The sequence below is a fragment of the Loxodonta africana genome, chromosome 24 (genome assembly GCF_030014295.1).
Source record: "Loxodonta africana isolate mLoxAfr1 chromosome 24, mLoxAfr1.hap2, whole genome shotgun sequence".
NCBI lineage: Eukaryota > Metazoa > Chordata > Mammalia > Proboscidea > Elephantidae > Loxodonta > Loxodonta africana.
The window spans coordinates 47,735,372-47,758,427 of record NC_087365.1 but is presented as its reverse complement, the minus strand read 5'-3'; the positions used below and the strand labels follow the sequence as shown (position 1 = coordinate 47,758,427).

The 23,056-nt window shown below is 49.1% G+C and overlaps 1 protein-coding gene across 5 annotated transcripts in view; it reads left to right on the top strand.

The window, feature by feature from the left end:
* PREX1 (phosphatidylinositol-3,4,5-trisphosphate dependent Rac exchange factor 1) overlaps positions 1 to 23,056 on the top strand; it is a 221,784-nt gene that overhangs the window by 187,095 nt on the left and 11,633 nt on the right. For 4 of the 5 annotated variants that reach the window (XM_064276179.1, XM_064276178.1, XM_064276181.1 and 1 more), the window contains 15 exons: positions 2,506 to 2,591; positions 4,594 to 4,730; positions 5,465 to 5,585; positions 7,581 to 7,768; positions 8,097 to 8,258; positions 9,059 to 9,269; positions 9,929 to 10,205; positions 11,973 to 12,179; positions 13,532 to 13,620; positions 14,941 to 15,023; positions 15,181 to 15,271; positions 17,286 to 17,414; positions 19,357 to 19,398; positions 20,763 to 20,983; positions 22,820 to 22,919. In XM_064276179.1, coding sequence (XP_064132249.1) covers positions 2,506 to 2,591; positions 4,594 to 4,730; positions 5,465 to 5,585; positions 7,581 to 7,768; positions 8,097 to 8,258; positions 9,059 to 9,269; positions 9,929 to 10,205; positions 11,973 to 12,179; positions 13,532 to 13,620; positions 14,941 to 15,023; positions 15,181 to 15,271; positions 17,286 to 17,414; positions 19,357 to 19,398; positions 20,763 to 20,983; positions 22,820 to 22,919 — 2,144 coding nt within the window. The remainder of the gene's footprint in view (positions 1 to 2,505; positions 2,592 to 4,593; positions 4,731 to 5,464; positions 5,586 to 7,580; positions 7,769 to 8,096; positions 8,259 to 9,058; positions 9,270 to 9,928; positions 10,206 to 11,972; positions 12,180 to 13,531; positions 13,621 to 14,940; positions 15,024 to 15,180; positions 15,272 to 17,285; positions 17,415 to 19,356; positions 19,399 to 20,762; positions 20,984 to 22,819; positions 22,920 to 23,056) is intronic. The other variant, XM_064276180.1, reaches the window with a different exon arrangement.

The following is a 23,056-nucleotide window of genomic DNA, read 5'->3' as shown; positions in this document are numbered from 1 at the left end:
GTTTTTTTAACCAGTGCCATTTTTGCAGGGGTGAGGTGATATCTTATTATAGTTTTGATTTGCATCTCCCTGGTGAATGATGGTGTTCGTCTTTTCATGTGTTGGTTGGCTGCTTGGGTGTCCTCTTTGATGAAATGTTCGTTCATATCCTTTGCCCGTTTTTAATTTGGTTGTTTGTCTTTCTGTTGTAGAGTTGTTGGTTTTCTGTATGTTTTAGAGGTTAGAGCCTTATCAGATATATCATTCCCTAAGATTTTTTTCCCCGTCTGTAGGTCTTGTTTTTACTCTTTTGATAAAATTTTTAATGAGCATAATTATTTAAGTTTTAGGAGGTCCCAGCTATCTAACTTGTCTGTTATTGCTCATATATTTGTAGTTGTGTTTGGTAATCTATAACTGAAAATAATTAGGCCCCGTAGTTTTGTCCTTGTATTATCTTCCAGGAACTTTATAGTTTTGACCTTAACATTTAGGTCTTTGATCCATTTTGCATTAGTTTTCATGTCTGGCGTTAGGTATGGATCCTGTTTCATTTTTGTGCAAATAAATATCCAGTTTTGCCAGCACCATTTGTTAAAGAGACTACTTCTTTCCCTATTGCATGGTCGTTGACCCCTTGACAAAAATCAGCTGACCATAGACGGATGAATTTATTTCTGGGTTCTCAATTCTGTTCCATTGGTCTGTGTATCTGTCATTGAACCAGGCTGTTTAGTATGTTTTGAGATCAGGGAGAGTGAGGCCTCCAACTCTGTTCTTCTTCACTATTGCTTTGGCTATTTGGGGTTTCGTTCCTTTCCATATAAAGATGGTGGTATATTTTTCCATTTCAGTAAAGAATGTTGTTGGAATTTGGATTGGGATTGTATTATATCTACAGATCACTTTGGGTAGTATTGATAATTTCACAACATTAAGTCTTCCAGTCCATGAGCATGGAGTGTTTTTCCATTTATGAAGGTCACTTTTAGTTTCTTGTAGTAGTGTCTTATAGTTTTCATTGTATAGGTCTTTTACATCCCTGGTTAGGTTAATTCCAGGTATTTTATCCTTTTGGGGGCTTTTATAAATGGTATCATTTTCTTGATTTCCTTTTTGGAGTTCTCCTTGTTAGTGTAAAGGAACCTAACTGATTTTTGTGTGTTAATCTTGGACCCTGTCACTTTGCTGAATCCTTCTATTAGATCCAGTAGCTTTCATGTAGAATCTCTGGATTTTTCTATGTAAAGAATCATTTTATCTGTGAATAGAGATAGTTTTACTTCTTTGTTTCTAATTTGGATACCCTTTCTTTCCCTTTCTTGTCTTATTGCTCTGGCTAGGACTTCCAGTACGGTGTTGAATAAAAGTGGTGACAGTGGGCATCCTTGTCTTGTACCCATTCTCAGGGGGAAGGTACTCAGTGTTTCTCTGCTGAGAATAATGTTGGCTGTTGGTTTTGTGTGGAAACCCTGGTGGCGTAGTGGTTAAGTGCTACGGCTGATAACCAAAGGGCCGGCGGTTCGAATCCACCAGGCGCTCCTTGGAAACTCTACGGGGCAGTTCTACTCTGTCCTATAGGGTCACTATGAGTCGGAATCGACTCGACGGCGGTGGGTTTGGGTTTTTTTGGTTTGGTTGGTTTTGCACGTATGCCCTTTATTATGTTGAGGAATTTCCTTCTATTCTTATTTTGCTAAGAGTTTTATCAGGAAAGAGTGTTGGATTTTATCAAATGCCTTTTCTATGTCAATTGAGATCACCATGTGATTCTTCTTCTTTATTTATATGGTGAATTACGTTGATTGACTATTTTTTAATGTTCAACCATCCTTGCATTATTGGTATGAATCCCGCCTGATCGTTGTATATCATTTTTTTTGATATGCCGTTGAATTCTGTTGGCTACAATTTTGTTGAGAATTTTTGCATCTGTGTTCACGAGGGGTATTGGTCTGTAATTTTCTTTTTCCCTGGTGTCTTAACCTGGTTTTGGCATCAGGGTGATGCTGGCTTCACAGAATGATATGGGGACTATTTCTTCCTTTTCTGTGCTTTGAGAGAGTTTCAGAAGAATTTGTGTCTGTTTTTGTCAGAATGTTTGGTGAAATTCCCCAGTGAAGCCATCTGGTCTGGGACTTTTTTTTTGTTGGGAGTTTCCATCTGTGATTCTTGAATAAAATACTAAGTGGCTGAGGTGCTGGTCTGGCTGCCCAGAAGCCTTAGGGTGAGAGAGAGATGGAGAAGGTGTAGGAGGGTGAGGAGCATACTGTGATGTGTGCCTGGATGGAATCTCCAAGGGCAGGGCAGTGGTTCTGGTTAATTGAAGATCCTGGTGGTGTGCCTTCTGGTTAATTGAGGTTTCTGCAGATATTTGGAGCTGGAAAGCCTGGTGCTGCTACTGTTTTGAGCTTGATTTCCCAAAAATCTCAGAGGCAGGGACCTCTTCAGGGTGGTCCCCTGGGGCTGTGGGGAGAGATACTGCTTTTTCTTACGACTTTTCCCCTGTTGTTTCTGCTTATGCAGGGTCATCAAAGTCCCTGACCAGCCAGAGGCTCTGTGCTTCCAGATCCGAGGGGCTACCCCGCCACATGTCTACGCTGTGGGCAGAGGTAAGTGGGAGCTGAACAGACGTGGGAGGAGCCTTCCATCTCCCGGTAGGAGTCCAGAGCTGCCCAAAAGGTTACTCCCAGGCCTCTGCCTGCTAATGCACCATTAGCAACTTGTTTTCTTTGCTGGAAGCCAGGGCTTGCAAACACAAGGGCGAGTTACAATGGATAAAGTGATCTGAGTGGGAGACAATAGGGAGTGGTGAGGACTATGGTAAGGTGCAAAAACCTGTTCACTGCACTTCCAGTGGAAGTGGTTGCCCTTTAGCTTAAGCTCATTAGTACCGGGCAGGAGTGTGGGCCCACCCTTGCTAGGTTTAATTTTTCAAGAGAAGCGGGAAATGTGAATTTTGGGGCCCCACAGAAACAACATCTGTGGCCAGATCCAGCCCAAGGGCCACCAGTTTAAGAGCTCTTCTTTTCTGCATTGCCTTTTTCTTGCATGTTGTTTAAAGTGTCACTCTCTCAAGAGATGAAACCAAGTAGGTCTGCAACACTGCGCTCCTGGCCTTTTTGCATTTAAGGGCCCCCTTTAAACTTTAAGCCTTAATTGTACCCCTTTTGTGGTCATGGTTGTACTTTTAATATTTATTGATAAAGCAAATGTATACCATGACAGAAAGCTACTGAGAGTTTGATAATATTTTAAGGTAGGTTTTTATTTTAATAACCTTAAAGCACTGGTTCTCAACTAGGGGTGATTTTACACCCCTGCACCCCCAGAAGATACTTGGCAATGTCTGGAGAAATACTTGGCTGTTGTAATTGGGGGAGGGGGTGGGTGGAGGCCAGGTGTGCTGCCAAATATCCTACAATGCACAGGCCAATCCCCACAAGAAAGAATTATCTGGCCCAAAATGTCAGTAGTGCCAAAATGAAAAACCCTGCCTCCAAGCATCTACAGACAAGAATAGGTGTTTATAGGTGAGCCAGCAAGAATAAAAAACAGATGATGTTTCTGGAGCACTTACTAAGTACCAGACACTGTGTTAAATGCTTTGCATCTTTTAACTCAACGCATTTCTTGAGAACCCTACAAGTACATGTTATTAGTACCCCCATGTTACAGATGAGGAAACTGAAGCACAGGGAGGTTAAGGAACTTGCCAAAGGTCACACAGTATGTCAGTGGCAGAGTTAGAGTTTGAACCTGAACCCCTGGGCTCCAGGGTTTGTACTCGACCCACGATACTATAAAGGCTGATGTTCTGCTATGTATAGATGAAGCTTGGCATTTGTTTGCATTTCCAGACCCTTCGTATTAACCACAAAAAACCCTGGGATCCAAGACCTACAGTTTGGGAATCATAGCACAGTTGAAAAACGTGCACTTGGACTCTGGTAGACCTGGGTTCGAGTTTGGGCTTCTCCTAGCCGTGTGACCTTGGGAGAGTTACCTTGCCTCTCTGATCTCCTGTTTCCTTCTCTGCAAAATGGTCCTTACTGATCCTAGTCCCAGCATCACAAGGTTTGTGAGACTTTTTAGGGGACAGAGGTCTAGAATTAGACATGCTGTTGTTTTTGGATGCTGTTGAGTTGATTCCAACTCATAGTGACCCCATGTAACAGAGCAGAACTGCCCGATAGGATTTTTTTTTTTTTTTTTTGGCTATAATCTTTGCAGAAGCAGATTGCCAGGTTTTCCTCCCATGGATCTGCTGAGCGGGAACATTTTGGTTAGGAGCCAAGTACTTAACTGGAGTACCACCAGGGCTGCTTAGATACCTGAATCCAAATCCAGCCTCCTCTGCTTCTATGGTCTAGCTGTTGCTTCTCTGAGTCTCAATTTCTTCTGCAAAATGGGAATGCCAACCCCTGATCTGCCCACTGAGTAGGTTGGAGGGAGTCTCCAGGGTGGGAGGGATGGAGGTGGTTTTGGGCATGTGTTTATGGGAGTGGGACAGGGCGGGCGCCGTGTTCATCTTGTTCCTAACAGCTCTTGACTGCTGCTGTCCCAGGCCACCTTCACCTGGTGCCCAGCCTCAAGCTCTCCCATCTCCCTCAGGTTCAGAGGCTGCGGCTGCAGGGCTCTGTGCTGGCCAGTGCATCCTGAAGGTCAATGGCAACAACGTGATGAACGAAGGTGCCCTGGATGTCCTGGAGCACTTCCAGGCATTTCGGAGTCGGCGAGAAGAGGCCCTGGTGAGTTACCCAGCAGCCAAGGGGATCAGAGAAGCCCTGCTTAGTGGGATGGGATACCCAGGGCCGTTCTCCATTCCCTGGGAAAAAGCCTGAAGGTACCATAGGGTTGTGTATAGGGTGGAGCTGCTTGCCTGGCAAGACCTATCCAGGCCTGGGTTGCGTCCTCTCTGTGCCTCCCTAAGCTGGAGGACCCAAGCTGTGATACGTATGGCCTCAGTTTTCACAGCTGTGAAATGGATGTGGTAAGAGCCACTTATTACATAGACACACGGGCAAATAGTCATGTTGATGAAAGGGAAAGGCCTTGGATGGTAAAAATTAGTATTACCCTTGCGTTTGGGGGACTGGGTCCTGGTGGAGGGTGATACTCATTCATTCATTTATTGGTTTTTTCATTAAGTGTTTATTGATCACCTGCTGCATGCCAGGTGTGTTTCTAGGCCCTGAGACACAAGAGAGACAGCTGTTTCCACCGAGCTGTCTGATCCTATTTTCAAAGACTCCCTCCCCCGGCTTCTGTAGGAACATAGGCTATAGGTAGTGAGGGCAGTGTGTGACTTGGGGTCCTTCTAGAAGATTCCAGAGCTAAATCGCAGAGGCCTCTCCAAAAGTGGGGTCACAGACAGGCTAACGCCGGAGCTTTGGAGCCAGAGTACAGTTTGAGTCTTGTCTCCCACCCTCCTCGCAGGGCCCCTCTGTCACGGCCATGCCTCTCACTCTGGCTCTCCTCCCAGGGCCTATACCAGTGGATCTACCACACCCATGAGGATGCCCAGGAGGCGCGAGCCAGCCAGGAGGCCCCCGGTGAGGACCCTAGTGGTGAGGGGTCCAGAGAGGAAGACCAGCCCGACTCAGGTAACAGGACAGGCAGGCCATGTTTTGGGAGCTTCGCAAAGGGCAGAGACTCCACAGAAGGGCCTGGGCTCTCTCTGTGTCTCTGTCCCCTCCCTGGTCCACCTCACGCCATCAGTTCTATATCAGTTTCCTACTGCTGCTGTAACAAATGACCACACACTTAGTGACTTCAGGCAGCACATACTTCTTACCTTACGGAATTCTGAAGTGGGTCTCATTGCTCTAAAATCAAGGTGTTGGCATGGCTGTGTTCCTTTCTGGAGTCTCTAGGGGAGAATCTATTTCCGTGCCTGGTTCAGCTTCTAGAGGCCACGTGCATCTCTTGGTGTGTGGTCCCTTCCTCTGTCTTCAAAGCCAGCAGTGTTGGCCTGAGTTCTCACATGGCCTTCTCTCTGGTTCTCACTCCTCTGCCTCCATCTTCCCCATATAAGGACTCTTATGATTATAGTAAGGAGCCGTGATTGCGTGGTGGTTAAGCATTTGGCTGCTAACCCAAAGGTCGGCGCTTTAAACCCACCAGCTGCTCCCCAGGAGAAAGATGTGGCAGTCAGCTTCTGTAAAGATTACAGCCTTAGAAACCCTGTGGGGCAATTCACTCAGTCTTAAAGGATTGCTATGAGTTGGAATTGACTCAACAGCAATGGTTTTTTTCTTTTCTTTTTTTAATGATTACAGTGGGCCCACCTAATCTTACTTTAAGGTCATCTGATTAGCAATCTTAATTTTATCTGCAACCTTAATTCTCCATTGCCGTGTAACCTAACATATCCATGGGTGTCAGGGGTTAGGACGTGGGCATCTTTTGGAGGCCATTCTTCTGCCTCCCACAAGTTCCCACCTGACTTCGGCCTTAAGTCTCTCTAGCCCAACTTCAGCCCCAACTCCAGATCTGTGTGTTCCCCTGCCAACTGGGCTTCTCCACCTGGAGGTCTGACAGGCTTCGAAGATTCAGCCTGGCCAAAATTGAACTCCTGGTGTTCCCTGAAACCTGCTCCACCCCTCAGCTTCCCAGCTCCATCCTTCCCCATCCCAGGCCTAGGCATGGGGTGCTCCACTGACGATAATGACACCCATACTGAGAGGGTGGCCAGTCCGCTCTTCCAGCAGCAAATAGAAGCACCTACCAAGTGCCAGGCCCTGTTCTAGGAGCTGGGGATACACAAGTGAACAGGTGGACGTAGCCCCTGCCTTCATGGATCTGACATGAGGGGAGATAGACCATGAACAAAAGAGCAAGAAAGTTGACAGGTGATGACAGGGGGAGAGGGCGATGGGTGGGTGGAGAGGGGCTCTTTGGAGCAGGGGAAAAGGAAAGCACTTCACACCAACGAAGTGGCTGCTTTATCTCCCACGTATGCCATGACTGGGCTCTATGGCCTCTGAGAAATTACTTCGCCTCTCTCGGTCTGTGTTAACCTGGACTGAAACTGGGCTGCATGAAAAAGGAAGTTTATTGCTGAGCAAACTAAAAAGCGTGAGTCGGGGGTCAAGCTTCAGGTCTGGTTCAGTCCAGAGCCTCATACAGTATTGTGAGGAGTCTCTTTCCTTCTCCTCAGTTCTCAGCTCTGGCTTCCCCCTTACACAGGGGTTTCTCCATGTGGCAGCTCTGGCAGCGTGGGATCCAGTTGAAGTAGAGAATGTCTGTTTGTAGAGCTAACTTGAGTCCCACTGGCCCAGCTTGGGTCACATGCTCATGTCTGAACCAGTCACCGTGAATGGGGGAACAGGATATGCTGATCGGCCCCATCTCTGGGAGGTGGGGGTGGAGGTCAACCTCCCCTAAACCCATGGATTCGAGGGTTGATTCCCAAGAGGAAAATTGGTGTGGTGTTATCAGAACGGGGTGAGCGGTAGTGGGCCGTCGAATACAAACAGAACTGCGACCTGGGGCTTTGGTCCCCACCCGTCACATGAGAGTGCTCAGTGCTGCTGATGGCACAGGCCTGGGCCGATGTGGGCTTGGTATGCCTACCACAGTGTCCTTTTGGCTTCTAGCCTTCCCTCTGCAGTCCCTGGGTTCCCAGCTGACCCTCCACGAGGACAGCCCCATGGTCAGCCTGACAGTGGACAATGTGCACCTGGAGCATGGCGTGGTCTACGAGTATGTGAGCACGGCGGGCGTCAAGTGCCATGTGCTGGAGAAGATTGTGGAGCCCCGCGGCTGTTTCGGCCTCGCCGCCAAGGTCTCCCCGAGTGCTACCCTAACCTGGGGACAGGGGACACGGTTTCTTTTACCAGGGCTGGGGAGAAGGGCAGCCCAGTTCCCATTTCCTCAGAGTTAGCCTAGAGCCCTGACCTTTAGTCCTTGCCCCACCACTTGATAGCTATAAGGCTTAGTAAAGTGACTTAGTGTCCATTTGGTCTCAGTTTACTCATCTGTGAAATGGGCCAGTAATAGGCCTGACTCCAAAGGAGTGTATTGAAGCATAAAGGAGTCACAGCATGTAAACTGTCAGGACACTCACTCCCTGGTGCACAGCAAGTGCTGAGTAGCTGTTCACTTGTCTACAGATCCTTGAGGCCTTTGCTGCCGAGGACAGTGTCTTTGTGCAGAACTGTGGGCGGCTCATGGCCCTGAGCAGTGTCATCATGACCATGCCCCACTATGAGTTCCGCAACATCTGTGACACCAAGCTGGAGAGCATCACCCAGAGGATCGCCTGCTACCAGGAGGTACCTGCACCCTCTCCCTCCAGGGTCTTTGCCGAGGACCCCCAGACACAGTGCATCTTGGTCTGGAATATGTTGGTTGTTAATGTCAAAATCCAACCCAACCTAGCTTAAGCAAACAGGAAAATTCATTGACTTATATATTACTGGAAGGTGCAGGGATGAACTTCAGGCATGGCTGTATCCAGGTGCTTAAACAGAAATCACCAGACCTTGGCCTCTTCATCTCTTGACTTGGTTTTCCTCTGTTTTGGCTTCACTCTCAGGCAGGCCTTCCTTATGGTGACGTGTCTCCATCATGGTGACATGATGACTCCCAGTAGCCCTAGCATTAGGAACCCCAGTAATGAAGAAGTTTAGTAGGTCCAGCAAAAGTCCTAAGGAGGATCTTGTTGGCTTGCCTTCGGTCACTTGCCTAGCCCTGTACCAAGAAATGTGGCCTGGGCCAGGCCTGAGTCATGCATCTGCCCCTGGAGTTGGAGAGGTGGGAGGGACCAGCACTATACGGGCTGAGGGTGGGGAAGGGGTGGCCCCCTGCACCTGAAGGGCAGCTCAGGTGCAGCTGAAATGGGGAAATGAATGTGGACTAGTGTTTAGCAGCCTGATTTCCTCCAGGTCTTCTCTGAAATCTGGATCTACCCAAAGGCAGTGCACAGGGATCTACTTTTCCATTTGGAGCCATTGGCAGCCTGTCCAGTTTTGGAATGACTGGCCTAGGTTGGAATAAAGTGGTCACAGGTCCCAGGGCCTGACTCATGGCCCCATGGCCCGACTCATGGCCCCATGGCCCCTGTCTTTCTCAGTTTGCAGCCCAGCTAAAGAGCAGAGTCAGCCCACCCTTCAAGCAAGCATCCCTGGAACCCCACTTGCTGTGTGGACTGGATTTCTGCCCCACCAACTGCCACATCAACCTCATGGAAGTGTCCTACCCCAAGACCACCCCCTCGATTGGCAGGTCCTTCAGCATCCGCTTTGGCCGCAAACCCTCCCTCATTGGCCTTGACCCAGAGCAAGGTACCTGCGTGTATCTGTTAGAAGTTGTGTTTGGGTCTTACACTACAGATAATTAAGGAGAAAGCTGTCTGGAGGTCAGCAGCCCAGGGCTGGAATTGTGGCTCTGTAGTCATCAGGGAGGAGTCCTTGGGTGGTGCAAATGTTGAAGCACTCAACGACTAGCTGAAAGGTTAGCAGTTCACTCCCACCCAGAGGTGCCTCAGAAGACAAGCCTGGCAGTCTGCTTCTGAAAAGTCACAGCCTTGAAAACCCTATGGAGCAGTTCTGTTCTGCACACGTGGGGTTGCTGTGAGTCAGAACTGAATCATTGGCAACTAACAAGGAGTCATCAGGGATCCAGGCTCCTTGTTTCTTTCTGGACCACCATCTTTGGCATGTGGCTTCCATCCTCAAGGATTACTCATGGCCTGGTATGGCTGCTATAGTGCCAGCCATCATATCTTCATTCCAGGCAGGAAAAAGATCACAAATGTAAAAAACATATTAGCACCAAACTGTAATTTTCTTTTTGAAGTAATCTAGTAGATTAAAATAATATTAAAAAGAGAATAATTTTCTCTGTCATTGGGATTCCTGAAATAGTTTGTATGTCTTTGTTCAAGGGTTTATGGGTGTCTGGGGGCTGTTTCCAAGTGAGCTCTCCCCTTCCTCCCTTGCAGGCCACCTGAACCCCATGTCCTACACCCAGCACTGCATCACCACCATGGCTGCGCCATCCTGGAAGTGTCTGTCTGCTACAGACGGGGACCCCCAAGGCCAGGGTCTTAATGACAGCAGCTTTGGGCTGACCAATGGAGCCCTTGGCCAGGAGGACCGGGGGCTGAGCTTCCTGCTGAAGCAGGAAGATCGTGAGATCCAGGATGCCTACCTGCAGCTCTTTACTAAACTGGATGTGGCCCTGAAGGAGATGAAGCAGTACGTCACCCAGATCAACAGGTGAGCCCTGGCCCCCAGGGTGTGGGAGTGAGGTCAGCTGGACTTCTCAGCCTCGGCACTGTTGGCGTTTTGGGCTAGATAGTTCATTGTCGTGGGGCTGTCCTGTGCATTATTGGATGTTTAGCAGCATCCCTGGCCTCACCCACTAGATGCCAATAGCACCACCACCACCTCCCCCCAGTTATGACAACCCAGAATGTCTCCAAGACATTGCCACATGTCCCCTGGGGGCAAAATAGCCTAGAGTTGAGAACCACTGCTCTAATGAATTAATGGATCTAGGCAGTGATCATCAATAGAAGCTAAAACTGTAAGGTAACAGGTTTTGGGAGAACTTTATAATTTCAGCATCACAGAAAGAGACAGCCGACAGCACCTGCACAGTGTTCTTGCTGGTGGAAATTGAGCTGGCATCTCATCAAGGCTCCAGATCTCACCACCAGGTCATAGAACGAGGGGCTTGGTAGTGGAGGCCACCCTGGGCATTGTAGGATGTTGACCAGCATCCTTGGCCTCTACCAGCTGGAAGTCAGGAGTCACCTCCTTCCCAGCCATGACAACCAAAAATGTCTCCAGACATTGCCAAATGTCCCCTGGGGTGAAGGAAGGAAGTCACCCCCAGTTTACAACTACTGGTCTGGAAAAATTTTATGTGTTAGAGATATGTATGGAAGTCTCTATAGGAGAAATTAGATGATGTCTTAGATTTGTTTTAAATACCCCAGGAAAAGAAAAAGTGACAGGAAGATTGAGGAGACAAGATGGGCTCTGCATTGTCATTGTTGAAGCTGATTACTGGGTGCCTGGGGTTCATTATACTGTTGTCTCTACTTTTGTGTATAATGGACATTGTCCATGATAAAGAAAAAAAGAATGTAGTCTCTGGAGCCAGGAGGCCTGAGTTTGCATCCTGGCCCTGTCACTTATTGGCTTGTGACCTTAGGCAAATCACTTAATCTCTCTAAGCCTCAGTTTCCTCATCTGTAAAGTGGTGCTAATTCTAATACTGACGTTACTGAGATGACTTGGATTACATCTATCCAGGGTTTATCGGTCACTTACAAGGCACCAGAAACATGCTAAGCATTTACACATTTTAACTCCTTGAATCCAGCAGCTGCCTCAGAGGTAGGTACTATTATAACCCCATTTTACAGATGAGGAAATTGTAAGGTTCAGAGAGGTTAAATAATTTACTTTAGATCTTTAGGGCAGGAAACGGCAGCATCAGGATTTGAATCCAGGTTCTGTCTGGCTTTTAAACATATACCCTTAACTCTGTGCCAGGGGCTGATGGACTGTAGCCCACAGGCCAAATCCAGCCCACCGCGTGTTTTTTTAGATAAAGTTTTCTTGGAACACAGCCACACACAGTCATTATGTATTGCCTGTGGCTTCTTTTGTGCTACAAAGGCGGAGTTGTGCAGTTGTGACAGACTCTATGGCCTGCAAAGCTGAAAGTATTTACTATTCGGTCCTTTGCAGAAAGAGTTTACCAACCTCTGCTCTGTACTGTAGAGCCTTATGCAGCTTCGCCCTGGAATAAAGAATCCCCGCATAACCACCCCCCGCCCCCAACAGTAGGGAAAATGGGAGATATTTGCAGAGGGGCTAGCAGGTTTTTCAGGAAGGGACACAAAGCATTTGCTGGCACCCTCTGCTGATGGTGCAAGATAAGGCCCAAACCCAGGGCCTTACCTGGCCCTCCACGGAGGCGGGTGAAGCCGGAGGTCTGTGTCTTTAACTTCAAATCTCTGCTCCCCGCAGGCTGCTGTCCACCATCACAGAGCCCACCTTGGGTGGGTCCTGCGATCCACCTTTGGCCGAGGAGGCCTCGTCCTCCCCACTGGTCAGTGAAGAGAATGAGATGGACAGGGCGGACCATGGTGGCATCAAGAAAGTGTGCTTCAAGGTGTCTGAGGAAGATCAGGAGGACTCGGGCCATGACACCATGAGCTACCGTGACTCCTACAGGTGGGCGTGTGGCCTTGGATGCAAATGGCCAGCTGGACAGTTAAGGACACTGACTCTAGACAAGAGTCAGATCAGTGGGGTACCTACCAGGGAGCAGTGGGTTCAGGGCACTGTTGCTAAGCAGTGTGGTTCTGGGGTTACCCGAGCCCCCAAAGTGCATCCCAGAATGCTCACCTTGGCTCTCCTGCCCCAAAGCTGAAGTTTCAAGATGTGCCCATGTGGACATTGTCCACTCTACTTCAGTCTCACTCTATACACGTCAATGGAGTGTTGTCAAGGAAAACCTCAAGGTTCTGTGTGTTTGTGTTAAAATGCAGTTTAAGACATATGGCTTCTGAAACAAATGCCATTTATTTTTACTTGACCCAAGGAGGAATATTGGTTGTTTTTTTTTTTTAATTCTCCTAACTCCAAGAGGCTCTGAATTGTTTTTGTATTGGTTAATTGTAAAAGGTCAGTGGATTAAATAGACCAAGACTCAATTTTTTGTAATAAAATATAAAAAAAAAATTTTTTTTTTTCTTTTTTTGTAATTCCCTACCACAAAAGTTATATGACATTTGACCATGGTGGCTAAAACAGAATCTTACAGGGGAGTTTCAATTTTATGGGGGCAAAATACAGAAATGATGGAATTTGGCGACAATGACCTTCACTCCAGTCTTCCTGGCGTTTGTATTATTACAGTTTTCTAGGGAGCTGGCTGGTCCATATTGTCCAGCCTTTTTGGCATGTGTATAACAAGATGTCTCGGCTAACTCGTCACTTAATGTTCTTGGAGCCTTGTGTCAGTGGTCCAGAATTTTCCTGTCTCTCCAGGTTTCCATTCTGACATTTTTGGGTCCCCCAGTATTTGCTTTAATTGTCAAAAAGCCTAAAGGAAAAACTTTAAGGATTATGGCTTTTAGTTCTGCAGTACCTCCTGAGTTGCTGGGATGTCAGCTAATAAAATACAGTCCCTGTCCTCATAAGGTGTCTATCCGGCTGGGGAGACAGAAAACAGAGCCTTGTCTTTGAGGGTGGTATATACAGGTGTGCCCAGGGACCAGGCTATCCTACAAGAGAAACAGTGCACTCAGGAGAGTTGGGACACCTGACAAGTTACATCTGAACGGAAGTGATTCACTTGTCCTCCTCCTCTTTCTGGTTTCCCACTGTCAGATGCAGAAAAACAGCTCACCTGATCTTTCCCTGTCTGGGGCACCGGTGGTCAGCCTGTGGCACACTCTCTGGGCCAAGTGTCCACCCAAGGGCCCAGGGTTTTGTCTGTGCTCCAGAAGTGGGTCCCAGATCCTGGGACTGGAGAGTGTGAGCCAGAGAGTGACTCACCCCTTCTCTCGACTCCTTTGCAGTGAGTGCAACAGTAACCGGGACTCTGTCCTTTCCTACACCAGTGTGAGAAGTAACAGCTCCTACTTGGGCAGCGACGAGATGGGGTCTGGTGAGTTGAGTGACACGTGCTCGGGGGAGAGGGGCCACCCTGGTGAGATTCTGTTTTGTTTATATCTTCTTGTATTTTATTCTAGTTTGTTTAGTTTTATATTGCATTGCGTAGTATGGAGCTGTATTTCCTTTTATTCACTAAAATGAATGAATCCTTTATGGATTAATGAATCATTTCATTAATACTTTCATTCATGAAAATGCAGACATTTATTGAGCATCTACTATGGGCCAGGCCCCTTGCTGGGTCTTCGGAGCACAGCCATGAACAAAACTGACAAAGTCCCCACCCTCATGGAGCTGGCATTCTCCAAGCATGTTGTGGGCTGTCATGGAAGCAGACTGCCACATCTTTCTCCCACAGAGTGGCTGGTGGGTTCAAACCACCAACCTTTGGTCAGCAGCTGAGCGCTTAACCACGGTGCCACCAGGCCTCTTCCTGTAAAGATTTACAACCTTGGAAACCCTATGGGGGCAGTTCTACTTTGTCCTATAGGGTCACTATGAGTCGGAATCGACTCAAAGACAACAGATTTTTTTGGGGGGCTACTTCGAATTTTGTAATGAAAGCCTGACAATTGTTTTGATTTGTCATTGCTCTTTTTATTGTTTTATTTTAGTTTTTTGGTTGTTTCAGCCTTTTAAAACATTTAATTTATTTAAATTTGTTTATTTTGTGACTAGGCCACACATCCACATATTCATGATTCACAAGGCACAAGAGGGTGTACAATGACAAACTTCCCTCCCACCCTTGCCCCTAGTCTCCCAGTTCCTGCTGCCACTGTTACTGTCTTGTGTGCCCTCCCAGAGGTGGTCTCTGTATAAAGGTTTAATTATACCTCAGTGTAACAGAAGAAAACGCAGCTGAAGTTAAAGATACTGCTGAACATTAGATAAACATTTCATCACATGAGATATTCAACAGCAAAAAACTGTCCCTGGGGAGGTTTTAGGAAAGAGCTTACATGAGGCAGCTGATGGAACTAAAGAAGCTGGGGGTGGATCGGGAGACTTGGGGTCCAGTTCCTTTTCTCTGGTTCTTTGTCTCCTCATTTGAAGAATGGAAGTGATAACAGTATCTTATAATCAGGAAATGTTTTAGAACCAGTTACCCATTTTGCAGATGAAGAAACTGAAGCTCAGAGAGGTCAAGTGATTAGCTCAATGACACACAGCCTGGACTTAGATCTGTTGGACTCTGAATCTAACCCGGGCTTTGGAATTCTATAGCTACACTGTCTTTTTGGGACAGAGGCTGGAAGGGCGTGAGGTGGGCCATGAATGGCTGATGGCTATGGCTTCTTCCTTTTGCCAGGGGACGAGCTGCCCTGTGACATGCGGATCTCTTCGGACAAGCAGGACAAGCTTCACGGTTGCCTGGAGCATCTCTTTAACCAGGTAGCCCTTGCCCCACCCCTAGTGTAGCCCATGGTGAGAACCCAGGGGCTGGGGCAGGGTCTGTGGCTCAAGGAGGTAGGAGAGGGGCTATGCATCCCAGGTATCTCAATCTGGAGGGCCACCGGGGCCAAACTTACCAGAGCTCCTTGCCGCCCAGGTGGACTCCATCAATGCACTCCTCAAGGGGCCAGTCATGAGCAGGGCATTTGAAGAGACCAAGCATTTCCCCATGGACCACAGCTTGCAAGGTGAGCAGACAGGAGTCTCCGGGCAGGGCCAGGAGGGATTCCAGCATCCAGCAAGGATGCAGCCTATGCTGGGGAGAGGATGCCAGACCCAGGCAGGACACCTGGTCACAGCCTCATCTGCTGTATGGGTGTGGGCTAGTCCAGGGGTCAGCAAACTTCGACCCGTGGGCCATATCTAGCCCCATGGCCTGTGTGTGTATGGCCTGTGAGCTAAGAATGCTTTAAAAAAAATTTAAAGGTTGTAAAAAATCCCACAAAAAAACAAAGAAGAATATGCAGCAGAGACCGTATGCCCTGCAAAGCCTAAAATACGTTAAGAAGCTTGCCAGGGCCTGGGCTGGTCCCTGAGCCTCCCTGGGCCTCTGTCTTGCCATGTATAACATGAGGGGAGGGGCTGGAGCAGAGTTTGCCAAACTTCAGATGTTCACACGCCCTTTTCGGGAGTTCAGACATATTCACAGGCTCTGTTTACATCGTCATATTTTTAGGAAACCATTTTCATTTGTCACCTGTATTATTACTGACAACATTTTTTTAAAAATCTACCTTAAAAAACTAATTTTAATTGGAACTTACAGAACTCCCTGTATATGGAAAACCACCGTAACATGCCACAAATTACTGATCACAGTAAATCCAGTGAAAACAGGAAAATGTCCTGACACTCTAGCTGGATACTGTCGCCTGTCAAGGACTTCTCTGTTCAAGAAAGGGATTAGTGAGTTAAGAAGTGTTAACTGACCTGCCAGCACCAAATTAAGACTTTCTTCTTGAAATTTTTAGGAGAGAAAAAGAATTAAAATTTCTTATGTCCTCCCTCCCACCTACCTTTCCTCCCATTTACCTGTCTGCTCACCTGCTTATCCATCCGTCCGTCTGTCCGTCCACCCGCCCACCTACCCGCCTGCCTGCCCGCCTGTCCGTCTGTCCGTGCATGCACCCACCTACCTATCCACTTGCCCATTCATCTGTTCACCCACCTGTTACTCATTTTTGCATCCATTCCTTCTATCCACCTACCCAACCACCTATCCATCCATCCACCCATCCATCCACCCGTCCGTCCATCCATCCATCCACATGTACATCCGTATGTCCATTCGTGTGTCCATCCGTATGTACATCCAGTAAATAATTCCCAGGAACCAGCTTGTGCCAGGTCTGTACTGGGCTCTGGGGACTCTGAAATGAACTTGACACTGCTTCTGGCCTCAAGGTCAGAGTGGGGGCAGGAGTTAAGAAAGCAGGCAGGCAGTTGCCCTTCAGTAAGGGCAGAAAGGGGTGAGGGGCTGGGGTGCTCTAGCTCAGGTGCCCCCTGCTGTCTCAGTAGCATCCCTCTCTGAGAAGTGGACCTCAGTAGGCCCATCATCTTTTAAGCTCAGGAACATCAAACCCAGAGGAGCCAGACCCACAAATATCTTAGAAACCTAGGGCCTGTAGTAGGGCAGAAGCCAAAAGAACAGGGACCTGCAACTGTCTGGCTTTGAATGGTCCTGTTGGGGCCAGAATCAGTTTCCAGCTTTGTCACTAGCCAGCTGAGTGACTTTAGGCAAGTCACTTTCCCTCTCTGTGCCTCAACTTCCTCTTCTGTGTAGGGAAAAGGTTAGACTAGGATACAAATCATGTGCTGGCTCGATTGGTTGAGGCTACAAGGACGTAACACCCGAGAAACCTATGGCTTACATCCAGGCTTAGGAGAAAAGAATGCTGTGATTGATTATTGATGCCTGCAGTAGCTTGGTTGCAGCTGTGGGGAGTCGTGGTCTCAGACTAGCAGGAAGCAGTGCTGAGATTGATTAGTGATGTCTGTCACGGGTATGGGATTGTGAAGCAGTAGCACACTTATCACACATTTGCCTTCCATGGACCAGATAATACTCAAGAGCTCTGCCAAAGCTCTTGATCTTGGAGTCTGAGCTTTGGAGTTTGGTGATGGGATGTAGACCTTTGTGCCGTCCTTACCCAAAGCTACCTCTGTCCCTTCCCTGGCCCTCATGCCATTTTCCTGCCCCAGAGTTCAAACAGAAAGAAGAGTATACAATTCGTGGCCGGAGCTTAATCCAGATCAGCATTCAGGAAGATCCCTGGAACCTCCCCAACTCCATCAAGACCCTGGTGGACAACATTCAGAGATACGTGGAAGGTCAGTCTGGCTGGGAAGTCTGAAGCATGTGGGGTTTTTGTTGCCTTTGGTTCTTAATGTAGAAGGATCAGGAATGGCTCTCTCTCCATGCCCCGTGCCTCCCCATGCTTTCTAGTTCAGTCCCCACCAGCCTCGTGTCTACTTTACCCATCTTATATTGCCTGCCTGGCCCTTGTCAGCCTTTGAGTTTGGGACTCATTTGAGTTTGGGACGCCAGGGTTAGAAGGACCCCAGGGCAGGAGACATTTGGCTGGGATAGCAGGAAGTACGAGGACTCTAAGCCGTTCACCCAGGCAACAGCAGCCTTTGGGTTGAAAGTCAGTGTAGACTTGTAACTGTCCTATTTTCTAAAACTTCAGGAACATTGTCTTAGTCATCTAGTGCTGCTATAACAGAAATACCACAAGTGGATGGCTTTAACAAAGAGTTTATTCTCTCACAGCCTGGTAGGCTAGAAGTCCGAATTCAGGGTGCCAGATCCAGAGGAAAGCTTTCTTTCTCTGTTGGCTCTGGAGGAAGGTCCTTGTGATGCATCAGTCTTCCCTTGGTCTGGGAGCATCTCAGCACAGGAACCTCAGGTCCAAAGGATGCGCTGTGCTTTCTTGGTGGTATGAGGTTCCTAACTCTCTGCTTGCTTCCCTTTCCTTTTATCTCTTGAGAGATGAAAGGTGGTGCAGTCCACACCCCAGGGAAACTTCCTCCACATTGGATCAGGGAGGTGACCTGAGTAAGGGTGGTGTTACAATCCCACCCTAATCCTCTTAACATAGAACTACAATCACAAAATGGAGGACCACCGCAGAATACTGGGAATCATGGCCTAACCAAGTTGATACACACGTTTTGGGGGGCCATAATCCAATCTATGACAAGCATGAACTCTGGAGTCAAACTGCCAGGGTTTGAGTCCCACCGTGTGACCTTGTCAGGTTCTTTGACTTCTCTGTGCCTTGGTTTCTTCATCTGTAAAATGGGCTTGTAATGTTACCTCCCTCATAGGTTATTGTGAGGATTAAATGAATCAGTGCAAATAAAGCACTTAGTACAGTGCTGGCCCATAGTAAGTATACCCTGCTGCTGCTTTTAGTGCCACCTCCCACCCTCAGTCTGTGTATCTCTGTAGCGCATAAAAGTATCTAAAGAAGCCAAATCCAAGGGGCCTTTCAGATTTTTCTTTTGAACCCCTGGAGCCCTGATGGCACGGTGGTTAAGCATTTGGCTGCTAACTGAAAGGTTGGCAGCCCAAATCCACCAGCTGCCCCTTGGAAACCCTATGAGGCAGTTCTACTCTGTCCTACAGGGTCGCTATGAGTCGGAATTGACCCAACAGCAATGTTTTTTTGGGGGGGCGGGGGTGGGTGGTGGAGCGGTGCCCAAGAGCATGTTTCTGAAGGAGAGAGACCAGGATGTTCAGCCTCTATGTGGAAGAAATGGGTTTTTCTACTCGTGTGTAGGGATGTGACTGTGTAGGACATGAGTACATATGTGAGTATGGGTATGAGTACATGTATGTCTTAGTATATGTGTGTATAATATGTGCATATGGTGTTCTCGTGGGTGTCCAGTGCTGAGCGGGTGTATCTGTGTCTGTGAATGTGTATGTAGCTGTGTGTATTGACACGTGCATAAGTGTGTGCCCACACATGCACGTACAAGGCATAGGGCAGGAGGTCCTGGCCCAGGAGTTAAAGAGGCTGGTTTTAGCCTCTGTTTGACTGATACATATAAACAGATACGGCTAACAGTTGGGAATCCATTCCCTGGATGCCCAGGGGTTTCTGGAATCCATTCAACATCCAACAGAAGCTTCTAGAGCACAGCTGTGCAACCCAGAGCTTCCCTGAAAGGGGTCAGAGCACTTGGACTATGGGGGCCCCACCTCGGCTCTCTCCCCTCTGCTAGCCCCTCTCACTCCATCCTCCTTTGTCTCTTCTCCTTCCAGATGGAAAGAACCAGCTACTCCTGGCCTTGCTGAAGTGCACAGGTGAGGCTTTGCAGGGGCAACTGTCTGCATGATTCACACCTGCCCCAGGGTATCCAGGAAGCCATCCTGGCAGTGGGTGCTCATGACCATTAGCCTCAAGGAGGCCTCTCTGCTGGCCACGTGGTCTCGAAGTTGACATCTCTGTGGTCCATCAGGGCCTGGACTAGGGGGAGCCAACATTTTGGCCTCTAGCACCTCTGAGAACTGCGTGAACCTCACATCCTCCTTTTAGGTTCAGAGGGCAGGTCTCAGGCCCCTAGACCCAGGAGCCCTGTCTCTTGCCACCTCCTAGGCCTGGGTGGATCTTGACAAGGGCCAAGGGTACAGGATTGATGATTAGGAAGGCTCTTTGCCAGTAGAAAGTAGCCCCAGTGGTGCAATGGCTAAGCGCTTGGCTGCTAACCAGAAGGTTGGCAGTTCAAACCTACCCAGTGGCTCCACGGGCGAAAAGACCTGGTGATCTGCTCCTGTAAAGATTACAGCCTAGGAAACCCTATGGGGCAGTGCTACTCTGTCAATTAAACGGCGTCCTGCTGCACTGCCAGTCCCTCGGCCGTGGCCACGGTGGTGAGTGAGTGTGGGGGGGGGGTGGGGGGTAGGGTTGCTCTGAGTTGGAATCGGCTCGACAGCACACAACAACATTCAGAACAACAACATTGCCCCATCCTGGGGACTTCTAACTGAGCAGATCATGGGGAAGAGGAAAGGGCTGAAGGGGGGCTGGAGGAATCTTGAAGACCTTTCCTGTCCCTCCCTACTCAGTCTGGGGGATGCCAAAACGGGCTCTGGGTCAAAATTCGCCACTGAAATACCTGTTTGTCAGAGCCAGTCATTAAAAATAATTATTTCTACAAATTGAGACCCTGAATTACCAACATGGCCAATTCTTCAAACCAGTGTTGAAAGCAGGGGCAGGAAGAGGGCATGTGTTCTCAGAAATAGAGAAAAGAGTAAATGATATTTCTGAAAAGCCTCCTCATTCACACATAAAGCGTGGAGCTTGGCGTCCAACCAGCCAAGGCCAAGATGCTCCTGACAAAGGGGGAAACTCCTGCTGAGGGCAGAGGGTTCTGGGAAAGCTTTGGGAAAACCAACTACAAGTTTTTCTTTTTTTTCTCGAACAGGCAGATGGGCCATTGAGAGAATTGAGTTTTTAGGCAAGTTGGGTTTTGGAGAATTAAGTTTTGTGGAATTGGCTTTTGGTGTCTAGGATGTCCAGAGGATTAGCTCTTGGCAAGGTGGCCCTCGATGGTTGGTCCTTGGGAGGTTGGCCCATGGCTGTGGGGGGCTTTAGGGTGTGGGCCTGCTTTATGGCCCCACCAGAGCACCCAGGCAGTGAGGCCCCTCCTGCCCTCTGCTTCCAGATGTTGAGCTGCAGCTGCGCAGAGACGCCATCTTCTGCCAGGCCCTGGTGGCGGCTGTGTGCACCTTCTCCGAGCAGCTCCTGGCGGCCCTGAGCTACCGCTACAACAATAATGGCGAGTACGAGGAGAGCAGCCGCGACGCCAGCCGCAAGTGGCTGGAGCAGGTGGCGGCCACGGGTGTCCTGCTGCACTGCCAGTCCTTGCTCTCGCCAGCCACCGTGGTGAGTGGGGGGTGGGCAGCGGGGAGAGAGGGGGAAGGGGGCCCCACTGGCCCACCTGCTGGTACCCTCTGCAGGCATGGTGCAGACGAGAGTTTGCCTCCTCCCTTAGGCTCTGACTCGCTCCATCATTCATTCAGCCCCTACTTATTGAGTGCCTACTGTGTGCCTCTGTTCTAGGCACTGGGGGTTCACGGTGAACAAAACAGTGTCCCTATACTGAGGGACAAACATAAACAGCTAACTCTAATTATATGGTATAAACCAAGAAGCCCTAACGGTACATTGGTTAAAGCACTCAGCTGCTAATCGAAAGGTCGGTGGTTCAAACCTACCAGCTGCTCTTCAGGAGAAAGATGTAGCAGTCAGTTTCCATAAAGATTTACAGCCTTGGAATCCCTACGGGGCAGTTCTACTCTGTCCTGTAGGGTTGCTATGAGTTGGAATCAGCTCGAAGGCAATGGGCTTGGTTTGGTTTTGGTTTAAGGTATAAACCAGTCATTCTCAACTGGGGCAGTTTTGCCCCTCAGGGGACACTTGGCAATGTCTGGAGACATTTTCGATTGTCATCGATGAAAGGGAGGAGCTACTGGCATCTTGTGGGTAGAGTGCACAGGACAGCCCCACAACAAAGACTTATTCAGTCCCCAATACCAACAGTGCCGAGGCTGAGAAACTCTGTTGTGTAGTGATAAAGGGGTAAGGACAAAAATAAAGCAGGGAGGGGCCAGGAAGGTCTGGGGTTCGTGGTGGTTGGAAGTTGAGATGAGGTGGCCAATGAAGGCCTCACTGAAAAGGTGGCACCTGACCTAAGTCTTGAAGGAGGGGATGGAAGGAGCCCTGAGGATATTGAGGGAGGAGCCATTCTGGCAGAGAGAGGGCAAATGCAAAGGCCCTAAGGTAGGAGCTTGCTTGCGGTGTTCGTGAGCAGTGTGGCTGGAGGAGAATGAGCAAGGGGAGATGAGGGCTGAGAATTAACGGGGTCAGAGTGTGGGGTCTTGCAGGCCGCTGTAAAGACTTTGGCTGTTGCTCTGAGTGGGGTGGGAGCCACAAGAGGTTTTGGAGCAGAGGAAGAAGGTGACTGGCTTTGCTACTTAAGGAACGACCCTGGCTGCTGGGTGGGGATGAGACTAGCGGAGTGTGCGAGGCGGCTTTTGTGATACTCCAGGCAAACTCAATATGCAGCATCCCACTTAGTCCTCTTAGGGTCTCGAGGCAGATCCTTCACCACCCACATTTCAAGGATGTGAAAGCTGAAGCTCCCAAAGCCAGGATTTGAACTCTGGGAGTCGGCCTCAAGGGCCCAGTCGCCCCTAGGCAGCTCTGCTTCCTCTGCACCTCCTGGTTCCTCCCTTGGCCTCCCTGCCCAAGGCTCAGAATCAGGCTGGTCTCTCGGCCGGTCTCTCTGCCAGCCTGGGGAGGGAGAGCCAGCACCTCTGCATTTTAGGGGTGCTGCTGCCTGGTGCCAGCGCCCCCCAGAAATGGAGCCTGCAGAGGCACTTGCTTGTCTGTACTGTCTCCTCCTTTACACGTGAACCCGGGCCAGAGCTCCCCTATCACCACAGCCCTGAGTCCCCTGGACTTGTCCCAGGTTCAGCTTCCTGAAGCCACAGCTGGGCCTCGGCACCCTCTGCTGGCTGATGATGCACACAGGCGCTTACCTGGCAGGCAGGCCACTCTCATTGGGTTCCTGGAAAGCATAGCCCTGGCTTCTCTAAGCATAGGTAGCACAGCATAGACAGGCAGCTGGCATACCCGCCCCCCCATCCTCCCTTTCCAGTTGAGAATCCCAGGGAGGAGTGACATCTGGGACCCCTCCATCCTGTCTTCTTCCTGCAGAAGGAGGAACGGACCATGCTGGAGGATCTTTGGGAGGCCTTGTCGGAGCTAGACAATGTTGCCTTCTCCTTTAAGCAGCTGGACGAGAACTACGTGGCCAGTGAGTGATTCCTCCCACCCCCACCATGAGGGCTGGGGTCCTGGGGTAGAAGGGATTGCTCTGGGACCACCCTGCCCTTCCCCTGCCTCCAGGCCAGCTGCCTGAGGTGAACCTGGGTCACCAGGGCCCTGGAACCC